Source organism: Ctenocephalides felis, unplaced genomic scaffold (genome assembly GCF_003426905.1).
Source record: "Ctenocephalides felis isolate EL2017-DRISC unplaced genomic scaffold, ASM342690v1 CF-g0.4_SCAFFOLD_01886, whole genome shotgun sequence".
NCBI classification, from domain to species: domain Eukaryota; kingdom Metazoa; phylum Arthropoda; class Insecta; order Siphonaptera; family Pulicidae; genus Ctenocephalides; species Ctenocephalides felis.
In genome coordinates this window covers 69,449,854-69,476,598 of record NW_020538040.1, presented here as the reverse complement: position 1 = coordinate 69,476,598, position 26,745 = coordinate 69,449,854, and the positions used below count along the sequence as shown (strand labels likewise).

Here is a 26,745-nt window from a genome sequence, read left to right as displayed (position 1 = left end):
TAATATAAATTATTACTATATACAAAACTAATGCATAAATTAATATTCATCGTGATCGGGTTTCGGAATCATAGGAGTAGATGGTGCACTTATTTCAAAGCTACTTCTAGATGATCTGGAATGAGAAAAACATGTTACAGAACGATATTAGTTAATAAAATATTACTTAATATTAGATGTACTATTTTATATTTTTTTGAATATCAGTAAATGTAATTTGCTGACATCTGAATTCTTTAACTATTTATTTTATAAATAATGATGATCAATTGTGCAACTTTGCATTTGCATAATTTATTTATATTTCTATTTCTAATTTAGTTATTTCAAATTAAAATATCAACTCAGAGATTTTTTGATATTCTACAAATTCTATTTAGTGCAAAGTTATAATTTTCAGTCCAGTTTTTTAAAATGATTAAGTAAATCTTTAATTAAAAACTCATAATTTTACAAAATAGGCCATACGTTTTTTTTTCTTTTTTTATTTATTTCTTTTATATTTTTTTATTTTTTCTATATTTTTTTTATTTATATGTTGTTTTTTTTTATTTTTTATTATTTTTTTTTCTTATTTTTTATTTTTTTATTTTCTATTTTTATTATTTTTTTTGTTTTTTCTTTCTTTTTTTTATTTAAATTTTTTTACTTTTCTAGAAACATTTACGCTACAGCGGCCTCACATTAAAGTTAAAGTTACATTCAAAATTGTTACCTAAATGATGATCTGGATGTTCTACATTTTGCACAAGGTTTATCCTTCTTAAATTCATCCAGATCGACACGGGTAATTGGCGAATTGTATAAGGGGTTCTGCATGGTGTTTGAAAGAAGTAGTTTATTCTTTTCTTCTTCGACGGCAAAAAGTTTTGCTTCTATTGCATCCCTATTGTGTTCATATAATTAAAGTTAATATAATTTATTAATAAAATAAATATGTTTGATCACATTTCACAAAGATGACACTGTATTGTAATAACTATTTATTTAATTTATTTCTCGTAATATAGCTTCTTTAAATCGAATTTACATTTTTATTTGCTATTTTATATTGTTTACGCTTTTGCCAGGGTATAGGAGCATGTCTTTATCTGTGTGTAAAAGTAAATCTTGTTCGATAAATTTACAAAGCTTGTAGATTATCAAAGAAAAATATCAACGTTTACATACAGATACAGATACAGACGATTAACGTTCCTTTTTGTTATACTATTGTTTATTTTAAACAGTTTCTGAAGACGTGATATTCCATACCTCCCCCTTAAAATATATTAAAAAAACACATTTAAAATTAAATAAAAATAATGTTTATGATGATTTTTCATCCTAGTCGTATATAAAAGATTTTTGTCGACCTTATAACCCTGAACGGATATTGTTTTTAAAACCTCAAAGCCTTGGATTCAAATGCATTCAGAGATTTACCCTCAGATCATTTCTACTTATTCTGTCAATAAGAATTTTATACTCACTTCCTCTTAATATTATACCAAACCAGAAGCATTACTGCGAGCCCAGCCAAAAATGTTCCCAGCATGATGTAACCAGAAAGAGCGATTGCACTAATTGTATCTCGGCAAACGGATGTTAATAATACTTGAAATTTGATTTTATCGTCGTCTACTGTCTTATAGATATACTGATGGTGACATGCTTTGCCTCTATGTTCCGTTTGAAATGAGCATATTTGTCCTGGTTCAACATCTGAAAAAATATGAATTTGTTTCATATTTTATAGAATTGAATAACATACATATGTAAAAAGACAAACAAAAATAGAGTAACAGAACTTATAATCTCAATGATTTCTTTTAAATTTTCTCAATGACTCAATGACTTTTTATAAATTTTGCATACCAAACTCATGCATATTTCTAATTAAAATACAGCTGCATGACATCGTCCCTTAAGGCAAATTGCTGAAACTTCCCCTACTGAAAACTAGACTTTTTAAAGAAACTTTATAATTTTTGAGAATTTTTAAATAAAAAAAAATGACTTTCGAAACATTTTCCGATTTGAATGATTAATAAAACATTCAGTTCGTACTGACCGCCAGATCTTTTTGTGAAAGGCACGTCTAGATATTTTGGAGATATGGATTGCAAAGAGTGTAAAAGTGGTCATGCAGTTTTTCAGAGAACAAATTATTCGATTAGAATAGCTCAAGAAACATTTTGTTTGTGTAGTGTAGACGGTGTGAAAAATGCTTGTACAAAAAATTTCGTAATTTTAAAAATTAAAAAAAAAATCAAAATTTTCAAAAAATATCAAACTTTTTTTAAAAAATTGATTGTTTACAAAATTTCATAATATTTTGACATTTTTAAAATTGTTCTCACAACAGTAAAAAAATAGTTTTTTTTCAAAAATTTTAAACATTTAAAACATTGTCAAAATTAAAAAAAAACTAAATGATAAAAAAATATAATTTTTGAAACTTTTCAGAATTTTCAAAAAATCAATATTTCTTGTAACCATACACATAAGTTATTTGTAGAATACGCTCGTCGCCCAATTTATAAATTTACACACTTATAAATTTATAGTATTTACAATAAATAGTCTATTTGAAAATATTTAAAACAATTGTTATTAATTATTGAATAATTTTCATTGATAATTGATTATTTTCATTTCTCAAATGTTTTGTTACGGTACGAAAAGCTCCAGCAATTTGCCTTAAGGCACGATGCCATGCACCACTAGTTTGAACTTGTACTTATTATTTGTGCATTTGAAATGTATGCATAGAACAAAATAAGAATTGATTATTCATTTACATGCATTTATGTTCGATATAGAATAGAAAATTTATTAGCAATAATTAAGAACTAGTTAACTATATTATTTACATGCATTTATGTTCGATATAGAATAGAAAATTTATTAGCAATAATTAAGAACTAGTTAACTATATTATTTAATAGGCTTAATATGGATTATGATTAATTATTGTATTGCTGGAAAAAATAATATTAGTTTTTTTTTAAGCCAACTTTTTAAGACGTCTATTTAATTACCTCCAAGTGTATCGACTATTTTGGCTTCAGTCTCATTGCTCAATCCTTTACCGCAGAACTTATCACAGTTATCGTCGTCTCGGCGTCGTTTTCTGGTCGACTCCACGTAACACTGGGCGCAGGATGTAAATACATTGCAAAAAGAATTTGTCAAACCACAAATCTCGCAAAATTCACCACGGCACACGTTTCCTTCCGCATTTGCATGGCATTTGCACTTACCTAAAATCATATATAAAGGATTCAATATGATTCATATTGATACTTTACTCGTGATTAATTTATATTTAAAATATTTAAATTTTAGGACTATATATTTCTTACTTTATAATTTTTAACTGTAACAGGCGAATAGATAAATACATGGGCAAAAGTTTATCACGCAGATCATATTATTAGATTTTTTTTAAAAAAAAAACATTGTACAAATGTTATAACAATTTACAAACATTGAGAATATTTGTCTTTTTCTTAAATATAATTACTAACTTATTAAAGTGTACTAAAGTATAATAGAATAATCTGTAAACGTTTCCATAAAAAGTGAACGTAATATAGTGTATTTTCATAATTTCTTTTAGATATGGTAATATATGTATATGACCTAAATATAGTAATTGAACGGAATTTTTTCTGTCTTCGTATTCTGGTGCACAATTTTGGGATAAACACTACCGCACATTGTTTCACGCCAAGAATTAAAATATTTATTATTTTATAATCAGCACTGCTGTTTCATCTAATTTCGTGGTCAATTAAAATAAAATAAACTCTTAAATTAAACTAAAAATATTTCATAAAGTTTGCCTGTTTGAAGCTCATAGTTATAAAAATTGTGAAATCTTAGGATCATGACTTCCAAATCAACTCTTAAATTAAACTAAAAATATTTCATAAAGTTTGTCTGTTTGAAACTCATAATAATAAAAATTGGGAAATCTCCAGATCATGACTTCCAAATCAATTTTGATTTTGATAGAAAAATGTATGTGTGTTCGACCAATATTTTGAATTTTGAAAACTTTAAACATTGACGGCATAAGTAGGGAAGACTGTGCGAGATTGTACCACGTTTTCTTGATTAGCAATATTTATGTTAATCTACCAGTCAGCTGGAAGAAAAATAAATTAAATAGCAATTTGAACATCTGTCTTCGTGAAAATACTGAAATAGTCAGTAATACGTGAAATGCTATGAATTAGTCATAACTTCAAATCATAGAGAAAAGGGCGAGTGGCTCAACCATCCACACCCCAGGACGGTTGTGACAGGCATAGAAATAGTTTAAAAAAGGAATAGGTATAAACACCAAAATAGTTTATAATGACTTTTACTGCCACAACATAACATATTCATTTAAATAAAGCTTATGAATATAATATAACAAAACATATTTTATAATCAAAGTTAACAAGAAATCTATGTGAAATCTTTTTTTTCTTGTATTAAATTTTCCATTCCCTATCTCTTTTGTATTATGTCTTAAGCCCGGTGCACACGACGCTAGTATTTCTTGTGACATATTTTCTGTTAAGTTTTTATCGTAAAGTGAGCATGTACAAAGTAACTATTTTATTAGAATGTAAACATAAAACAAATATGTATGTAATAGGATAAATCCATGTGATTATGTTATCTTAAATTTATCGGAATTAAATAAAATAATAATAATAAAAAAAATAAAATGCTACAGTCAAATTTTACTTTTATCGTAAGGCGAACGTGACTGAAAATATGTTACAAGAAATACTGACGTCGTGTGCACCAGGTTTTAGTTAAGTTAGATGTTTCTTTATCTGTGCAATCTTCACCCGAAAAAAACAAGACCCACAACCATATGTCACAACCGTACCCAACGCACAACAACGTTGTTACAATAGTTCTATTTAGTGAACGATCCATTAATGAGCTTGACGTGTTTTAACATTTGTTTATAAATCGGGAAATCATAATCACTTACCGCATTTGCATTCTCCATTTCCAGAGCACACATTTTCCGAGTCGCGTGCCCTGCACCTATCGGTATCAGTCCAGCAGCTGCAGTCGTCGCCGCTCCAATTGGGCAAACACTTGCAAGTGCCGCAGTCGCAAGTGCCGCGCGTCGGACCGCCGCATGGTTCGGAATTTGGCCTTCTAATGATAGTGTTTCAAGAAATATAATATTATTAAATACACTAATATTTTTCAAATATAAATGAATCTCCTAAAAATATAAAGTCGACCGAAATAAGACTATTCAAATATTTAATGCACGCATATTTGAACCACATTGCCTAATATTTTAATAACATTGTCTATGTCGTAAGAGTGCCCCCGCTATTCTTCTAGGGGAACCAGGGGCTATCTGTAACAGGGGCAACTAGTAATAAGTGTTTTTCAATAGGTTCTTTAACGATATTAAAATAGTTTTTAGTCTCCATTGGACATGTAAACCGTCCTGCATAATATTGTCATAGCTACTGTCCCGCAGGCTGACGCAATATACAGAACTATGCAGGTCCGTCTATTTTGACAGTTAATATAAAATTGTACTATCATGAAATTTTCGTTTGCGTTATTATTATCGACCAATTTTAAATTTTATATATCTGAATTTGCTTCAAATTTATCTATCATTGAGAAAGTGCAATAATTTTTGTGATTTTCAAAAGTAAAAAATCCCACCTGGGTTAATTGAAACACACAAGAATTATATACAGATTCAAGTGAAGATAATTCGGTGAAATGCATAGTTTGTAGGCTATGAGCACATGTAAATTATGTTACAGGAGACACTATATTTTTTATTTGTATTAATTGCAGTTCACTTTGCTTTAGTATTACCAAATTTTTATGTGTATTAATTATAGTTTACGTTGATTTATGAAAATAATTATTTAGCAACCATGTCAATTTTCTCAAAAAAATAAATTAACAAAAATATTATTGTCACATATAGATTAATTTGTTATTGTGATTTGTTAGCGCATAAATTAATTTGTATTGAGTTATTAATACTCATAATTGCATCACTCATAATTTATTTTACTTTATCTTTATTATTTTCAAAATTAAAATCATCCATTCAATAGATTAAAATTAGATTTGCGGATTAACCCACCTCTGACATTCTGCACATTCGCAGTAACGTCCAATAAATCCTGGAATACACTTACATTCGCCACACTCACAATCGCCTTTACCAGAACACAATTTTGGCCCAACTATAAGTGTTTTCTCATCTATATAAAATCCAAACAAAATAAATTAATTTAATTCATAGAATCAAATTTGGAAGCAGAAACATGTGTAATTGTATAATTTTAGATTAACTTAATTTAATTCCAACTAAGTGAAAAATCAACATAGGCATTAAACTACGTTTCTTCGGGAAAAACAAATTTGAGCACATACAAGATCATGATACGTATAATATTCTTAAAACGATCTAAGTGAGAAAGCATTGCAGATTGTCGGAGATAAAAATAGTTCATTATACAAATGAGATGAAAAAAACTGAAAAAACATTAAATAGAGTTTATTAGAAAATGAATAGTGTTTATCATTCAAAAAAATAATTAACTTTCCACGCCAATAATTAATTTCTCAAAATATTCTTGGAACCTAAAATATTGTTATGACTAATGAAATTGTATAATTAACTACAAACTATAAACTCGACAACATGTTGTCCGAGGATATCGAACCTGGAACTATTGATTTGAATGCTATGGTCAAGCAATATTTAAAAAATTGAACTGCGTTTGTTGCTACGCGAATTACGAGAAAAATTAAATGTTCGAAATGAATTAAAATTTCAAAAAAAAAAACAGCAGACGATACATCATTCCTGATAAAATTCACGTATTAAGATGCTATTTCCCAAATAAGAATCACTATAAACATATCCCATTATCACATAACTAATATATAAATAATTTACCATCGGCAGATACAGTGTGTTTGTCCAGGCTGTAATAATCCACAATTGCCCAATCTGAATCTTCTACATCTTCTTTCGAAGGTATTTTAGTTGGCGGTAAACATTGGTCATTTAGCTTAATCGTGCTTTCAGCATCCTTCAGATCGCAGCTGCAAGATTTGCCTGCCCTGTGGAAATAAAATGCAAACGGCATTTCAGATTTCACATTTTTATACGTTAATGAATGAAACGAAGTATATCATGATAAATAAATAATTTCGATAATAATTGTACATAAATAAAATCTTCAAATTTAAAATACAATTTTGGGACTACATGGTCAAATCCTTATACGATAAGCTTGTATGTTAATATTTCGCAAACTAATGATTTTCTATTTATAGTTTAGTTCAGATATGAACATAATTAGTTTGTCGTTCTTAGAAAATGATATTAAAAATATTAGTAAAAAATAGTTATTTCTGTCGATGTTATTTATGTGCAAAATAAATGATCACCTATATTATTAAAATAAAATTAGACAATTTTTCTAATTTTGCGCCAAAGTTCCATGTAAAATTGCACATGTAAAAATAGCAACAGAAAAAGAAGTTTCTAATAAATAACTCCTTCAACGAGATCATCTATAACATTTAAGTAGAAATCCTGTAACCATTTTTTTTCTGCAATACTATACGCAAAAAATCAATCAATCGGCCAATATTATATATATTCACAAATTACTTAAAATTCTAATGCTGCAAAAAATATTCAAAAGTAATATAAAAAACATTATACCATCCAGGGTTGCATTCGCATTGACCGCATGTTAAATTTCCCTGGGAATTACAGTTAGCTGAAGGTTGATTTTCTTGAACTGAATCTTCACACTGACATCCACACATAAATTCCAGATCTATTCTAAGCTTTGTGTTTGTCAGTTGCTCTTCAATTTTTAAGCTATTTTTCTGTAAAATTTGAATTATATATGCATAAATAGATTTTATTATATATATATATATATATATATATTATTATATATATATATATATATATATATATATATAAATATATATATATATATATATATATATAATATATAATTAGTGGTGCATGGCACCGTGCCTTAATGCAAATTGCTGGAACTTCACGCACCGTAATTAAAAATTCGAGTAATAACATTAGTGAGAATTATCAGAATTATGTTTGGTTAAGTCAACGAGCAATTCTTGCCGCAAAGAATAATGATGTACACGCACTGAATTTCACCATTCAATCAGAAATTGCTGGCGATTTGGTGACATACCAATGATTCCGAATGGTCATCCCTTTGACTTCAAACGATTGCAATTTCCAGTTTGCCTTGCGTCTGCAATAACAAGTCGCAAGACCAATCTCTTAGTGTTTGCGGGATAAATTTCAAATAGATTATTTAGAAAATCATTGTTTTTTACATGGGCAGTTATACGTTGCCTGTTCACAAGTTGGAAAACCATCCGCTTTATTTGTTTTAACGTCAGACCAAAAAACAAAAAATGTGGTTTACTAAAGAGCACTTCAATGAAACGGATAATTTGCGGATTCACTTTCATTTACTTAGAAAAGTTCAACTAAAGAACACTTAAATTTTGTAATCGAAATAAATTCAGTACTGTTGTGTAATAAAATCAAATTTTACCTTTTCAAATATAAAACAAACAAAAAATTACTTCATATTTCTCACGGAACCATCTGGTGGCGAAACGGAATTTGTCGGGTTTGCTAGTATATATATATATATATATATATATAATAATATATAAATTAATGTGTGTATATACCCACCCATTGTTTTTTTTCGCTGGGACATTTTAATAAAGTAACTTCCACTGAAAATGCGTAATTTTTTCCAACTTCTGTTCCTTGACAGCTATTTATTTCTCGCATAGGCGCACTATCGTCTCCGCAATTTGTAAAATATCTGACACTCAAGAAAGAGTTGGCATCATCAATAAATGTAGCCGAAGAGATAGCCTTTTTATAACCTATAACATAAATGAAGATAAATTATCAAGGGGCAGAACATTTTTAGTTTTCAAGATCTTGTTTCACTTTTTAGTTACTATGCTAGTAGTTTTTAGTTACTAAATAACTAGTAGAAGGCAACTTAATGGTTATCTTTTGAAGTTGTGATTATATTTTCACATTCTGCAGATTAGTATCATTCAATTAACTTTTTTCGCCAGAAATGTTACTTTTACTTTATGGAAACATAAATTTGATATATATTTTCAAATAAAAATGGATATTACTACTTCTTGATGTCAGGTTGCACAACTCGAAACCTTGCTCCACAACACCCCATATTTATAATTTGTCTTTAAAATATTAATAGCTTTTGAATTAATGTACCTATAGAAAAGAATTATATAGTATCGTATTATTAATTTTTATGCTGTATTAAGTAAAGTTAATATTTGGAAGAAAAAACATAAGTTCAAATGATAAAACCTCGCTGCCCATTCGCATATAAATACATAGTTTAACAAACTAGAAAAATTAATTATTGTCATGGCGTATATTGTTTGAGAATCTACCTATAACTATCACTATCCATGCAAAAAAATATTTACCATCCTCGACCAGATCCAAAATGTTTGAACTATCATTTTTTAGAAGTGCCACAGACGTATGTTGAGGCATCAGTTTATGAGGCATCAAATAAGTATCATATATGTGTGCGGTTACAGCAAAAATGACAAAAACCTTGTCTTTAATTAGAGCCCGGTGAACGCATGCCAAGGATGGATAATCTGTGTCCACTTTGTGATATGTCCCTTTATCCAAATAACAAGATGCGCAATCGTTTTTACGTACTGCTCCACCTGAGAATAGAAATAGTTATATGAGACACATGGTTTTATTAACTTAAATGCTTTTATTGCTTCTGGCAAATTTAGTTTTATAATAATTATATAAACTCTGAAATTGATTCTGGAGATGGTACAGAAAAACTGAACTTTTTATTAAAATATATATAAGAAAAATATATAAAACTAGTTGGTATTCGTATTTTGCTTTGAGGCAAGTTACATGAACTTCCCGATATATGTAAATAATCAACTTAATCAATAAAATATAAATTAATTTATGATTGATTAAATGTACTCCGAGTGGATTTATTACACCTAATTGAAAACGAACGAATACTCTATCGTTATACCAAGTGAATCGTCTAATTTTAATTTTAACAAACGTCAAAAAAACTACTCATTTTTTCAAATTTTGATGAATTTTTAAAATTAAACTAAATAATACGTCGTAATACTTCAGTAAGTTCTATAAGACCATGATATATATCGCCAAAAATTTTCATAAAAATCGGCTTCTATTTTTTTTCAACAGTTAATTACAAGAAAACAGCTCGGTAGATTTTCACCTAAAACTAATCAGTATCATTCCTAACTAATATTTTTCGAAGAGGTTTTGATTTTTTAAAATCGATTCGATAGTATGAGCTTAAATGTAGACGAAACGTTTAACACTTTTTCCAAATTACAAAGAAACGACATGGTCGATCGCTGCACAAACCTGAGAACAGATAATCCACCTCAAAATGCATCGATTGGCTTTTAAATTTTTGATATCGGTTCAGGCATTTTTGAGCAAACGTCAATGAAAGTTCTAATTTTGACAAATGCCAAAAAACGATACTAATTTTTGCAAACTTAGACGAACGACTTGCCGTAGGGCCATAATATTTTAATATGATCTATAAGACTATGGTATCTACTGCCAAAAAAATAATAAAAATCGTCAAAAAAAATTAACACTTTATTACAAGAAAACGGCCCGGCCGATCTTTACAAAAACTAATCAGCACGATTCCCAACCAATATCTTTCGAACAGTTTTTGATTCATTCATTTTCAAAATCGATTCAGAATTTCGGCTAAAATGTGGACGAAATATTTTTCAATTTTCTGCGATTTACAAAGAGACGGCTTGGCCGATCGTCGCGCAACACTGACAAAGGATAGTCCTCATCGAGATACATCGAATGGCTTTTAAATTTTTGAAATCGGTCCAGCCGTTTTTCAGAAAACGTCGATCTACGGCAAAAAATCTGTTCACATACACGCACACACGTACACACACATACTTTTTTCCAAATTTGGTCTCATTCGATTCAGAATGACCTGAAACGTCGAGAAAACATAAAATTAGCGAATCGGATTTTTTGATGAATACATGAACTTCTCCTTCGGAAAGTTAAACACAATTTTAGGTAGCATAAACAGATTTTTTAGAAATATTTTATAGATATAAATTACAATTTGTCTATTTCTTGAAAACTTTTATTGATTTCGTAATTGTTTGGTTAGATTCTGACAGAGGGCTCTTAGAAAGCAATCTAATTGATGTCCTTGATTTCTGTGATTATAATTTTTAAATCAACTCAGTTTTTTTGACTGAAGTTTTTTACATTCCCGCAAGATCCATTTTCACATGAAATCATTTTTATTATCTATATTTTCAAGTGAATATTGATATCAATACTGCTTAACATAACATTGCAAGCAACGCGGAATTTGAACTCAAAACCTTATACTACTTGCAAATTGCAAAATCAAGGTTTTACCACGGTGTCGCAAAGCGCAAACACCCTATCATTGAAAATATAATACAATTTCACAAATTTCCTCATTTTAGACATTTAGAAAATGATTACAATTTTACCCAGCAGTCCTTCGCCTGCAATGTGCATTAATCCATTGGAAGCGTAAATGACGATTTTCGTCGAGTTTTCTCGCCAGCCGACATTGCCCTTACAGACAATCGCTTGAGTTAGTGCCGATAGACCGCCTTCGAGGTCATCAAGATTTCCTGTCACTTCAGCATCTTTCACCTAAGTCGTAAATAATTAGATATAAACAGGGAAAATTATGTACTTAACCCTATTCGCTACCAGTTTTGCCTTTAGACGACATTCATTGTGTCGAACATTGCTCTGACCTCTAAATTTATTAGTCTAATTATAAGTTAAGATTGTAAATTCTAATTTGTTACTGTAATTGTTAGTAGTTTAATTTTTAATTTTTAAATACATTTTAATAATACGTATATCATTAAAACAAATATTGATCAAAAAATTGTATAATATGGTATGTTACAAATATTTGGACGGCTTGCAGGCCTGTAAAGCAGTGTCAGACCGTAGCAAAAGATTAACATCACCTTTTTATAATAATAAAATGATTATTTAATTTCATACTTAAATTTGGATGGTAAATAATAACAAATTTTATGACATAATTGAAGATTTTCCACGAGGTGGAAAGAGGTTTCCAAGAAGGTGTTATACTATATAATTTACATAAAACCAAATTAAAAAAAAAAACATTTTGAAAATTAAAACCAGAAAAAAATATGAATATATAATTTAAAACTTTTAATTCTAAAGTGTCAAGGTTAATTGGTGTTCGGTTTGTAAAAGAATGACCCATATATGGCCATTATAAATATATAAAAAAGAGTAAAAATGATTAATTACCTTGTCTGAAAATTCTGTAAAATTTGTCGTTAATTTCAAATGGTGCTTGAATTCATATGAAGGTGAGCATTCTTTGCCAATTTTTATGCAAGGATTTTGCAGTGGTACTTTTGCAATTGAAGTATACGGCAACACTGTCTTGTCGGCAAAACTGCCAAAAGCAATCCTGTGCATTAAAGAGTAAACTAGCTGTAAGTGGAATTCTGTCTTAAGGCAATTAGGGCATCGTGCCTTAAGGCAAATTGCTGGAACTTCCCGTACCAAAAATTATTATTTTTTTTTAAAACGATTAACATTTTTGAAAAAAAATTACTTTGAAAAAATAAGATTTTTGAGAAACTATAAATTGGACAAAAAATTAGTTTTTTTGAAAAAAAAAAATTTTTTTTTTTAAATTTTTTTTGAAAAAAATTTTTTTTTTCTTTATTTTGACATATTGTGGATGATCTGAACTTTTTTTTCAAAGCAATCGTACTGCTTTAACTACATAGGGACAAAATATAAAGCGCGTAAGCGCCGCGTTTTGAATTATTCAAATCGGTTGATCCGTGTTCCCGAAATCGTCGACGAAAATTTGTATCCGCACATACATACACACACATACATACATACATACACACACACACCACACATACACACACACACACACACACATACATCCATTTTTTTAAGGTATGCCAAAATGTTCAGAACCTCTGAAACGTAAAGATATATAAAAATTTTCATTTTCGATTTTTTTGCGATTACTATAACTTGCCCTACGGGAAGTTAATAAATAAACCTGATCATGTAAAAGTTTCGTAACGAAATATCTGTATATGGTAGCACACACAATACATATAAATATATAAATGATCAACTTTGATTTAACCAAAAATCAAAAATATTGCATACCTTGGATGTTCAGTTAGTTGTTTCAGTGTTTTTGGAAGACTATCTTTCAAATTAGCTAATTTCCTTGTCATCTCTCATAGAATATGATAAATCCATAAGATAATATAAATCTAGTGGATAATTTTTTGCTGGTCTATATATCATTTAAAACTTGTCTTTTCATCTGAAACCATTTTTTAAATATGAATTTAAGCTAGTTGTGTAGAGTATTGTGCCTTAACGCAGAAAAATGATGCTAGACTTTCTCGATTTATCAAGGTATATTAAATGATTATTTGATCTATTAGAAAATTATCTGTAAAACACAAAAAAAATTCAAAAATTTTTTCACGAGACCCCTGGTTTAACCCTTGGGACCCCCCTGAGAGGTTTTTCAAAATTTAACCCTCATTTTTGGGTCAATGCACGGGACTTCAGAATTCGTTTTAGAGGTATGGTTGTATCTTATTTTGATCCCTAGAATCCGAAAATTATATGTGCCTACGTGACCTTTAAATCTATCCGCCCTAATATATATATATATATATATATATATATATATATATACATATAAAACATTTTTTTTAAATTTTCAAAATTTTTTCCATGCTCTTTCCATACGAAGTTTGATTAAATTGCGCTCTATCTAAACGTTAATATTAAGAGCTAAAACTTTCAGAGATTTGTTTTTTTATCAATTTGAAACCATTTGAGCCCCTGGGAGCAAGGACATTCAAAAATGACCATTTTAAGGACCACCCTAATATATATATATATATATATATATATATATATATATATATATATATATATATATATATATATATATGAGCATTCTTTGCCAATTTTTATGTTTTCATATAATGTGTGTATTACTAGTACTTTGTGAAAAATGGGCTTACTTGGTCGTAATTTCAGTTCTAATCTTTGTGGTTTAATCTGCACTGCTTCAAAAATATTATCATGTTCCACAACATCTTTGAAATCATCATTCTTTAGAATAGTTACTGTACTCGATGCTAATCTAGAAAATTAAATATATTTACAATATGGTGTTCCAGAAAAGTATATTTAATTAATACTTTGTTTTGGTTCATACTGATTGATGTTGGAGCAATTTGCTTGTTTCAAACCTTCCAAAGTATTGCATCTTGCATATACAATTCCTACTTCATTTATAAATGGCTGTTGAATAGAAAACCATTATGTAATAATAGTCAAAATAATAATATCATAGCTATACTAGTTTTTTTTTAAGTTAAATGAAACATGTAGAAATTAAATCTACTTTTGGAAAATAAACAAACTTTCAATTTTATCTTTTGCAGTTTTCCATAGATAACTTATTCAACGTTATTCGTAAATATTTTGCATTAACATTTAACGTAATTCAAATAATTTCATGGCATGTTCCAATTTATATTATTTTTCACAATAGGTTTTACAAAAATGGCACGGTTTTCTCGTAAATTGTAAATTTCTTTAATAGTTGGTTATTAATATGCGTGTAAATTGGTACTTGTAATCATAATAGTACTTCTTAGTAGATTTTATTCTACACTAGGTATCATCGCATTAGCATAACATTTAATTGGCAATTTCGCATTTAGCAAAACAATTAAGTGAAAACCAATTCACTTTTGACGAATTTACCTCATCTGCACACCATGCGCATTCTGGTCCAGATTCTACACATTCCGAACATTTTGAATAGTAAATGCACGAACCTGAAATAAAATAACTTGCATTTGACAAAAAATATTTTAAATAAGAATTATGCATGCATATAAAAATGTTGAAAAAAATTACGCGTACAATTTGCGTATTTATTAACACAATTCTTTAAATAATATTTTAAATGCATTGATTTTTGATTATTCATTGCTTTATATTTGTTTCATAACATAATATTAATTTCTTTCGAAATTTCAAAAATATTCTACTAAATACAAAATTCCAAAAGGGTAATGGGGCTTGAAGGTCCGCGGATAAGAAGGTCCACCACCAATATCTCAAGAATAAGTAAAGTTAGGAATTTTTTAATGTGTAACCAGCCATCATGTTAATTTTAACGATGGTGTTATCGGCAATGTTTGAAAATCCATAACAAAAGTATTTTCTTTCGTTGTTAGTTTTTTTGGTTGTGATCCCTGTTGTTTAGTACGAGATCTTAATATAATTTTTAAATATACGTTATTCTTGTTTTATAGAAGGCATTGTTAAATTTAAGTTAGATTCAACAGTTTTTTACACAGCCTTTATGAAAACTTATACGTGGGTAGGGAAGGAAAGCGCAATTGAACCTTAATCCTGGCAAAGGTGTAAATAATAAAAAATAGTAAACAAAAAAGTAAATTAAGTTAAAAATCATTTTTAAAATACCACATCAAGGTTAATATATAGTATTATCTCTGAAAAAAATGTGGCCGTGGAATTTATATTTTGCGTTGTTTGAACAATTAGTCAAAACAGCAGAAATAACATATTTTTAAAATTTTGTTTCATATGTCTTGTTTACTGTGATATAATTAGTTTGGTTTTCACAATACAATTGCTCAAATTAGACCTTTGTGCACCGCCCTACCTCATATACAATAATTATTATTATCATTATTTTTATTATTATTAATGCACTATAAAACACATCTCAAACTCCTGCGTTTTGAAATTCAATTCTGTGAACTTTCTCTCCAACAACTTGATCAACTGCAATCATCCTCATAGCAATTCTTTTCTCACTTCCCTACTATTTTACCTCTGCTGACGACGTGCAGAAGTCACTTTTTCCCAATATAAGTGTCCAGTAAATTTCTTTTGTCCCTGTCCAGTAAATTTCTTTTTTCTTGCACTTTCTGTAGCAGTTGATTATTTGATATCTTGCGGAATCATCCATTTCCAGCACCACATCTGTAGGTTTATTTATTTCATTCATGTAAATATTGATAAATCGCGGTGATAATGGATTGTGAAGTCAATCAATGTCTCTATTTCGTATTGTCCAGCTATATTTTTGGTCTTCCTTAAAGTCTTGGTTTGAATCCTTATACGGTCATGCAAATTTTGTCTTTTATCAGTTTCTTCCTTGAGTCGAGATTCAGTTGAAAGCCGTTTTGACCATAATCATTTTTTGCATATATATTTTAAATTTCTGAACACAAATAAAAATTTAAGAGTTTTTTGTGCTAATGTGATGACACTTCTTAACAACGTGGCTTTTAAAAAAGCAACCCAACGGTTGACATATCTCTATTTGATATATTTTATCAGATTTTTTCTAATATTGATGATTTATTATTTGATGCAAAATACTTGGAAACAAATTATATCAATATTTTCAGGAAATTCTGATAACGCTACTGCTCGACTTCAACTGTCCTAAGTGGGTATCGAATCGGGAAACTTTCATGTATATACAAACACACCATATTTATATATATATATAAATTGTATCCAGGTTAGCTATAAGCTTTGTATTGTATACTATATACTTATATATAGTATATACAGATATGCTTGTATATAAACAAAATTGAATTGAACATCTAAAGCAACATAGTATCTACAATACTAGGTACTAGTAATTTTATGCATTTGATAGTAGTATTAAATATTGTTTCATTGCAAAACATATTACGGTACATTATTCTCTTTACCTTTATCCTTTATAATCATTTCATTAATTTACAAAACATGTTTTATTAACAGTACAAAAAAGAAATTCCAACATTTTAAATAAGTCTTTAACTCACCGATTGCACCATTATTATTCCAATATAAAATAAATATAAATAGTAGTTTATACATTTTCGCGACACATTTGTCAATGATCACCTGAATCAGAACTGGGTATATCTTTTGAAATCCATAAACTACTAAATCGTGTTCCACCTATAATTTTATCAGTCCGTAAACATGAAACATATCCACAGACAGATAACGTTATAGATAGCAATATTAAATGCATACAATAGTACAGTTAAGAACAATTTAAACGTCTATATCGTAAGTTCCGTACTAACTTCGCCGATTTTGCATAAACTATTTACAATAAATTCATAGTAGTCATCGAAGTGCAAAAATCTAAAATATTGAAAAATACCTATGCGACTAATATAACATATTTCCGCAATCAAATAAACTAGTTATAAGTATCATTTCGCCCAAACAATTGCAACTTGTGACATCGTGCCTTAAGGCAAATTGCTGGAACTTTCCGTACAGAAAATTAAAATTTCTAAAAAAAACCTTAAAATTTTTTGACAACTGAAAAAATGAGATTTTTAATAATTTTTAAATTCAAACAAATGGCTTATTTGCAAAATTTGATTTTTTTATATTTCAAGAATGTTAAACTCTTGTTTCAAAGCAATCATGCTGCGTAGGTGTTTTAGTGAAAAAATATCAAAGCGCGTAAGCGCCGCGTCGCAGTCTATCGAATAAACATTAGTACAAAACTCATAGAAATGTAAATTTACACTATTTACTATAAATGCAATTTATACTATTATCTGATAATTTGATGTGCATATGTCTAATGATCATTTTTGACCGCCAAATGGCATTTTTTATCATTTTTTTATTAGATCTCCGAAACCGATGAACCTGCCTTTCCAAAAATTTAATCAGTTCTTCGTTTATCAATGCAAATTTTGAATCATTAAAATCGGACGCTCCGTTCTCTCAAAAATTGAATTACCATTTTTGGAACTTTCACTTGCCTTTGCCGGAAATTAATCAGCACGTCTCCCCAATAATACAAATTGAATGCTTTTTGAATTATTGAAATCGGTTGATCCATGTTCAAGTCGTCGTCGAATTTGTACCCGCACACACACAAATTTTTTCTAAGGTATGTCAAAATGTTCAGAAACCTCTGAAACGTAAAGATGTGCAAGAAATTTCATTTTCTATTTTTTTGCGATTACTATAACTTAACCTACGGAAAATAAAAAAAAATTCTCGACATGTGTAAATAATTGGCATAATGAATAAAAATTTGCATGTTGCAACTTTTCAAATTTGCACGATAGAATTGTGAAATTTCGACCCAGCCTTATTGGTCATAATATTGTTCGTTAACCGCTATGAATACCATCATGATATCAATAGAAATAAAATGATGATAAAAATAAGTTTTATAATATCGTAAAAATTATCCACGTCAAATAATTTCGAGACAATGATCTGGCCGATCTTATCAGGACAATTCCTAATATTTTGGAACTGTGATTGAGTTCTTAAATTCGGTTCAGGATTTTTGGTACACACACTTAAAGAAAGTAAAAGAACTGCTCGGCAACTTTTTGCAAACAAAATACCTCAGTCTTCATCGAGTTCCATCGAAGGGCTTTTATAATTTTGAAGAAAACGTCGACAAAAAGAGAAATTTTGGTTTACATAACCAAACATACTTTTTTTTTCAATTTTAATATAATACAATTGTGAAAGACACTTACTGAAAATCAAACATGAAATTAGCTAATACTTTCTGACCAAAATATAAAGTTGTTATTATGCCTTATAAACAAATATTGGAATGCGCAAAATGTGCAAATTTGGTGAGGAATAAATAGATAACTCTGACTGAATAATCATCTCGGAGAATGATAATTTCAGCCTATTAAGGAAACAGTACAAAATATGTAATACGGAAATTTATGATATTGAAGCTATATTTCAAAAGTAAGCGAAATTTGTCTGAAAACATTATTCCATTTTTGATTGATATAGATACCGATTTAATTCTCTTTCTGTAAAAATGGCAATATATATGCAATAATTTGCAAAAAAAAATGAATTTATAATAAAAACAGTTGGGATTGAAAAAGTGGAAAATCTTGCTTTCTGAACTAAACATGAAAACTGGTTTGTTGAGCTAAACTTTGTAAACATTTCTAATACTATGTGCACAAATTTTTTTACTATAAATAATATACAATTGCCAAATATTTTTTTAATAGCTATAAAATAAAGGTGTTGAAAGAGAGAGGTAATTGTATTTAATAGACGATATTGCGCCTGAAAGTAATCACTTATGGCAAACATCTCTATTTTGAAATATGTAGTTCCATTTGCAGCATATATGGTGACCGCCCGAACACTATTAGTATGGTTTGCTTTAGCTTATTTGATGTAAGATTTAGATTTATGTAGATTTTTAATTTTAATTTGATTTAAACTGATAAAATCATAAAGGAATAAATAAGAATCTAAATAATTAGTGAATATTCCTGTAAATGCTCATTTAAAAATTAATAAATGCTCCGTCTGAAAATAGACTTGTTTCGGTTTCCAGTTCATTGTTCCTTGTTCGAATCTATTCATTAATTTTTTTGTTGATGATTCATGCATCAATTGTTTTCAAATTATGAGTACCTACAATCGAGTTTTTTTTCGGTTTCATAATCATGTTTCGAAAGATGTCTGTCGTAGTCCTTTCTCATATAAACTGTTCTACAAGTTTATATAAAAATATAGAACATAAAAATATTCGCAGAATAAATGTTGAATTCAAAATAATAATAATATACATATGTATAATTTTGTACCTAAAATATGAAAATTTTTATGAATCAGTTATCAGTTTTGTTAACAAGAACTATGTGTATAATATATTATACACATAATATACTCATATAGTATGTACATATATACCTGTGCCTGTATGTTCAATAATATTTTATATAAAAAGTCATATTATATTAAGAAATATACTGTCATTAGCATTTATTCTATTTATAAAGCACTTTTGCTTCAATTAATAAGTATTACAATCACTTATCTATGTACAATAGAAAAACGTTACATAGCAATAGCATAATCTACTATCTATTATAATAAAATTACTAATAAATTTATTAAAATTATAATTAGACTTCAACATCATTATTAAATTATCAATAATATTGTGTATTTTCGAGTAATGTTACAAATTAGTAAAATTGAGCTATCGAATTTACACCTCGAAACTACCATACCCATAATCTAGAAGTTATTAATGCTAACATGAAGTAAATTTAAATTATTCTATAGGAAATTCTTTTTCAATCTAATAATTTACTACAAAACATCAGACGTCGTTAACAAGCTCATATTAAACCTAAAAAAATTGTTTATTGCTAATAACAGAAAATTCGTCAATTGATATAAAATATTATCGATATAATTACATATTAAATTATGTATGGTAAATATGCATAACTTTAAATAATACTTTCTGTACACATGCTTATTACCTATTTTAATTGTGAATTGCTTCACAATATTAGGATTTAAAATAATTGATTTCAAAAAAAGTATATTTGATGATGATTAAAAATCCAAATCACAAATAAGGAGAGTGTCGTAACTTGTACCAAGAAAATTTCCTGGATTTGAATTTGAAAGTCTTAATTTAAACGAGTAAAATGTAGTAAAATAATAACACACAAATTTGAACAACATATACTGACTTATTTCCATGAATTACTACGAGTACCAGGATTTATGAAATACACTAAAAGAAAAATGTTAAATTATTCGCAACTTCAAACTTCGATGATTTTGTGTAGACTAATTACGCTGCCACAAAGCAATTAATAAATTCAAACATAAATCAGAAGATGGGAATGCACTTTGAAAACCATGAATAACCAACACAAAAAAATATTTTCTTACATTAAATAGCAAGTTCTAAAAATATTACAGTATATAAATATATAATGTAAAAGTGAATTAGAACTATTATTACTAAAATATATAATAAATAAACGTAATACAACGTAATTTGAAGGTCTTTCAACTTTTCACCGAGAATGTAGTGTGTGAAATTATCATTTAATAATAAAAAATGGCACCTTTGGAACTTGCACTTTGGAACGAAAAATTAACACCAACACATATTGTTGATATTTAATCTTTACGTTGATGTGTTTAAAAATAAATTTCAAAATACCTCAACAAAATCTCACAATGTATTAATCTCAACAGCTCTACATGACCGTTAATGGCCACTTCTCCAAAACAGCTTAATGCCAACACAGCCTTTATGATTATAATTGCGTTTGGGGTGGTGTGAGAGGCGACCAATCCGTTTGCTCTTGCTTGGCAGATTGAGTAGGAGAATTTTCGGCGACGTGCTGTTCCTGCTGAGGTTGGACATGTTCTTGAGACACTGCTCCTGCAGAACTGCACAAAGCCGATGAATGATATAGAGAAGCAGCAATCCGTGCCGAGTCGTTTCCTACGCCCTCGCCAGGCGAAGCGTAGTGTTCACCACTGGTTGCAAGAGATGGTAAATAGTCGCCAGTCTGTAAGTACATCAAAATACAAATTATTTTAAGGCAAAAATGGAATATTTGAGACCTATGTGATTTTTTAAGGCCATGGAATGATCCAATTTAACTCTTCGTCTACATTTCCAGTTTCAAAAATTGTAGTAGCTTGTTATGTATCAGTGAACATTTATCTTTTTATAAAGTGTCAGCAAAGCAATATTATATTTAAAAAAAACCCTTTACATATTTTGTCAATTCTAAAAAGTTAATTGACGTAGTAAGGAGCGTTCATTAATCAATAAGTGGGCCTTAAAGGGAGAGTTTGCCAATAATTACAAAATATCAAGTGAGAAAGGGGAGAGTCTAGAAAGATATCACGTGTCTTTATTTTTTACCTCAATTAAAAAAATCCAAAATTAAGAAAACAAACAAACATTTCACGATTTTTTTCTAGGTAGGGTGCGGTGGACAGACGTTGGCCACAGGTTGAAGTGGGCCACCAGAATAACTATAAGACTAGTGACATATATGTTGAACCGCGCACATATTTATCATATTTTGGAGGTTCATATTTTGGAGGTACTCTCGCACTGTACAGCGTAATGCGCTAATAGTTCAGTCATTTAGTAGTTTTACCTTAAGAGTTTTCCGGATGTTTTGAAAATTAGTGATTTTATAGATTTTGATGTGATCTTTACGAATTTCAACTTTGCCACCTCGAATTTTTGCCGCTGCCGCCGCAATATTGGAAAATTGGCGTCAAAAATCAGTTTTTCAACGATATCTCTTTTCTGACTCATGTTACATTAAAATAACTAAATACAAAATTAAACTAGACAAAATTTTCTATAATTTATTCAATAACGTTTTTTTCTGTAACATCAATAGTTTTAGCGTACGTGAGCCGCAAAGTTTCTGCTGCTCGCGCCACCATCGGATATTTGGCCGCTCTTTGCACTTGAACGCATTCTCTCTAATAAATAAATAATTTCAATAATGAATTAAGCTTTTCTACTCAGATCTGGTCCAGAAATAACATAAATTAATTATTTTTGTTTTTCATTCTTATTTTTGATGATGATTGAACATTTTAAATCATACAATTTAATGCATTTTTTTCTTTTTTTTTGGCAATATTTATGTAAATTTGGGGTTATAAAACTATGAAATATTTAATGAACTCAAATTGGAACTGTATATAGGAATAATCTTTGGCGATAATCGTTCGATAATTTTATATAAAAAATAAATTTTTGATCAAACATTCTGTAATTTAACCGCGAATTTAGTGTAATTTAGAATAGTATTTGACTGAATTTATTTATTGTTCAATTTTATAGATAGTAAACAAAATTATTTTAATTTTAATTAGTAGAACTAAAAAATTATAGTTTATCTTGATTAAATAAATTTGAAAATAATTAATCGTATTCACCATTTTCACATATAAGAATGAAAATATTTTTATGATAGTGGATTTTTATGAAAGGAAAGTTTTCGAATAAATAAAAATTTAATTCAATTTAATTTAATCATTAAATTAAAAAAAAAAAAAATAAAAAAATATTAGATTCCTACTTATTAATATCAGTTTTAGTTTTAAAAATAATTAAGCTAAACTCGGGTATTGTCTGTTGCGAGGAATTTTAATTAACTAATTTTAAACATTCTAATTGTTTTTTTTTGTTTAATAAAATACAATTTCAAACAAACATCTATCGATTTTCTACATAGACGTGTCCTTTGTTTACGAATCAAAATTTCCTGAAATAGAAAATACTATCATACTTGCGACCAAATTATGCTTAATTGTTTTTAAAGCCTGATATGATAATTCCAAGTTTTTTGTTCTTTAATTTGTGGCTTCTAGGGTTTAAAACTCTTTTTTTAAGTTTGAGTAGAGGAAGTTACTTCTTCAAGAAGAAGTCACACTGATTTAAATTAATATATACACTGGTATAAAAATCGAAATTAATATATACCATTTCTGGGAACCATTGCAGACTGATAAGATATCAAATGCTATAGAAATGATATGATTTCAAGAATCAAAATGCTTTCATCTATCTCTTATATTTGGCTATATTTGTCATTTTCCATTTATTCAGTAAAAACCGACTTTTTCACTAAAAAAAACGGTTTTTGAAAACCGACAAACCCTAGTTCAGAATCAATAGAAGTATTTTTTCTAGACGTCAGTATATTTTTATCGTGTTATAGTGTTATTTGCATTTTTGAAGCCATGATTACTAATAACGTGATTTGTTTTATTTGTGAAACTCCATTGCGAGAAACTGAAGTGATTGAAGTGAAAGAAAGAAGATTGGAGACTTTTCGTAGATCAAGTGCTCAAAGAAAGGAAAATAAAGGTAAACTTTTAGAAGGACTGAGGTCAATAGTCAAATGAATCAATCAAATCAATAGTCAAAACTATTCTTACAAACAATTTCATATTTGCATTAAATTACACATTTAATGGTTTAAAATGTTCAATCATCATCAAAAATAAAAATGAAAAACAAAAATAATTAATTTATGTTATTTTTGGACCAGATCTGAGCAGAAAAGCTTAATTCATTATTGAAATTATTTATTTATTAGAGAGAATGCGTTCAAGTGCAAAGAGCGGCCAAATATCCGATGGTGGCGCGAGCAGCAGAAACTTTGCGGCTCACGTACGCTAAAACTATTGATGTTACAGAAAAAAACGTTATTGAATAAATTATAGAAAATTTTGTCTAGTTTAATTTTGTATTTAGTTATTTTAATGTAACATGAGTCAGAAAAGAGATATCGTTGAAAAACTGATTTTTGACGCCAATTTTCCAATATTGCGGCGGCAGCGGCAAAAATTCGAGGTGGCAAAGTTGAAATTCGTAAAGATCACATCAAAATCTATAAAATCACCAATTTTCAAAACATCCGGAAAACTCTTTAGGCAACAGCATTTTTTTGCACCAAATGACTGGGCTATAAGAATTTCGTCGAGTTTTTACCCTCGTACGCTCTTACGTGATTTCTCATCAAATTTTCACGAAAAAAATTCAAGTAAATATGCAATATATTATATAGACATATAATCTTTGAAATAAAAAATGATTTTTGCCAATTGTTTACATTGTGTTTTTGTGGGATGCATATGCAAAAAGGCGTTTGTAGACAGAAGTGGGCCTCGTCTAATTTACTTATTTTATCACTTCAGTCATTGTTCGTCCTATAAAACAGGAAACTCCCAAAAAAGTGGTGAATTATGAAAAATTGATTATTGCTATGGATGAAGTAAAAATAAATAAAATATCGGTGCGTGTTGCTTCTGCTGTTACCAATGTTAACAAATAGTCTTTTCAATGCATCATTGCATCCCCTAAAAACAGAGATCGCAAGAGAAGCAGCACAGCGTCAAAAATCGCAAGTACCAGCAAAAGTTTACAAGAAGGGCCACTTACAGTAACCATTTTACAACCAAAAATAAAAACGTGTCCACCGCACCTTACTAAAAATACACGTAATGTTTGATAAGGAAGGGTGGAATATTTAAATATCACCAAGTATCACTAAGAAAAAAGGAGTTTCAAAAATCCTTAGAAATGGCTCACGTGATTAATAGACGCCCCCTAAGTAGATCAGTGATTATTAGTAGTAGGTGGAGAGTTCTGTAATATTTAGGCATTAATATATATAATATTTGAATAGAAAGTTAGTTTAAGTATTCTGATTGTAAAATCAGAACACATTTCTGAAGAAGGATGTAAAAAAACTTCTATAAAATCAAAAAGTATAGTCGATTCAGCTCGAACATTGAATTGACTAATGTAATGTAGGTGAGCGATTTGTTTTAAATTCATTCATAAAAAAATCCTTTACACCTATTTTTAAAAGTATATCACATCCGTTGGAAGATATTTCATCATTGAGTTTTTTTGCGATATACATATATTTTTATAGTCAATCAGAATAAACATTACACCTTTAAACTATGTGCTAGTCTTTATGGCTTTGAGGAGTCTATCTCCAATGAAATACTTCTTAACATTTTTACTTAAAATCATATAGCTATTTTTTTCAGTCTACATGTCGGCAATTTTTGGCTTAGTTCATTTAAATAGTGATTTGGATGTCCTGGTAGTACCTACTTCAAGTTTTACACCTTTCATGATCTATCAGCATTAACTTATCAACGTTTCATGACTGTGCATGTGTAACACTTCAAACACTTGAACTTTTTGTTACACATATATCAATAAAGTATTAAATAATTTAGCATGTAAATATATTTACATAGAATACTAATAAATCTGCAGAAAACTTTTCAATCAAATGTTAAATTTTAATAAAAATTAAAAATTTTCATCAATACTGTATAGCCCAAAGATGCCGCTCTTTTAAATCTTTATATTAACGACATAGGAAGTTCTGAGTTCTATTAACAAAATATTGTAATGTTCATATAACCTGGTAATGATATCCGTTTTGAATGAGCGTGTAATCATTGACCGTCTGCCAACCAGCATATCCGCCAGCGAGCGCTTGATAGCTGCTTATAGCGGCCGCTTGCTGGTGACTGTGTTGGCCATGGACATCGACTGGAGAGGCCGTTTGCAAGTGGTAAGGATCAATTCCCGAATGCTGATATCCGAGCTGAAATATAAAATTATGGTACAGTTTTTAAATATACTCTAAGTAGGAAAGACATTCTTCTAATTAGTAGTCAATTAACTTTGAAACTACTGAAAAATTAAACTGTATCAGACTTCTTCATACATTTAAAAGAAATTGATTTTTTTATAATATCAAAGATTTACAAATTCTTTATAACTGTAGATTGACTATAAATTACAACTTTCACCCATGAAAAGTTATTAATTGAGTATACGATGCCAATTGCAAGAATTAATTTATTGCAAGATTTTTGTAAAAATTCATTATAAATGGTTCTCAAGTATCTTGTTCTACTTTCAAATTTTTCATCCCACGAAAAAAACAAAAAAAAAACAGTGTAATGTAAGCTATCCTGTATTCAATTCGAAATTTATGTTGTATGTTATATTATAATGAACTCCATTATAATGCAATATAGTATTAATAATTATTATATATAATTTTTAAATATTATTAATACAAATATATTACACAGGGCAGAGCAGGGCTCAAAGGACCGTG

General features: G+C 28.7%; 2 protein-coding genes across 2 annotated transcripts; both read right to left on the bottom strand.

The window, feature by feature from the left end:
* Positions 1–39: 39 nt before the first annotated feature.
* On the bottom strand, positions 40–13,422 carry LOC113375278 (integrin beta-nu-like). Its single transcript, XM_026615220.1, has 13 exons — positions 13,352–13,422; positions 12,458–12,623; positions 11,644–11,812; positions 9,538–9,789; positions 8,750–8,949; positions 7,724–7,893; positions 6,947–7,113; positions 6,125–6,245; positions 4,985–5,157; positions 3,024–3,245; positions 1,473–1,704; positions 716–886; positions 40–115 (listed from the first exon to the last, which is right to left on the bottom strand). The coding sequence occupies exons 1-13, from the start codon at positions 13,420–13,422 to the stop codon at positions 40–42; spliced, it is 2,190 nt and encodes a 729-aa protein (XP_026471005.1).
* A 69-nt stretch (positions 13,423–13,491) lies between these two features.
* Positions 13,492–17,160, bottom strand: LOC113375277 (integrin beta-6-like). Its single transcript, XM_026615219.1, has 5 exons — positions 17,080–17,160; positions 14,984–15,057; positions 14,430–14,515; positions 14,233–14,354; positions 13,492–13,514 (listed from the first exon to the last, which is right to left on the bottom strand). The coding sequence occupies exons 1-5, from the start codon at positions 17,132–17,134 to the stop codon at positions 13,492–13,494; spliced, it is 360 nt and encodes a 119-aa protein (XP_026471004.1). The 5' UTR covers positions 17,135–17,160.
* Positions 17,161–26,745: the final 9,585 nt, after the last annotated feature.

What these genes read in the sequence shown, in the direction of transcription:
- LOC113375278 (XM_026615220.1), bottom strand. Translation starts at nt 13,422, where the DNA reads ATGACAAGGAAATTAGCTAATTTGAAAGATAGTCTTCCAAAAACACTG. An exon ending in TGGTATAATATTAAGAGGAA is followed by an intron (nt 887 to 1,472) that starts GTGAGTATAAAA and finishes TGAACACAATAG; the next exon opens with GGATGCAATAGAAGCAAAAC. An exon ending in ACATCCAGATCATCATTTAG is followed by an intron (nt 116 to 715) that starts GTAACAATTTTG and finishes TTCTCATTCCAG; the next exon opens with ATCATCTAGAAGTAGCTTTG.
- LOC113375277 (XM_026615219.1), bottom strand. Translation starts at nt 17,134, where the DNA reads ATGTATAAACTACTATTTATATTTATTTTATATTGGAATAATAATGGT. An exon ending in GAATAATAATGGTGCAATCG is followed by an intron (nt 15,058 to 17,079) that starts GTGAGTTAAAGA and finishes ATTTTATTTCAG; the next exon opens with GTTCGTGCATTTACTATTCA. An exon ending in AATTGCTCCAACATCAATCA is followed by an intron (nt 14,355 to 14,429) that starts GTATGAACCAAA and finishes TTAATTTTCTAG; the next exon opens with ATTAGCATCGAGTACAGTAA.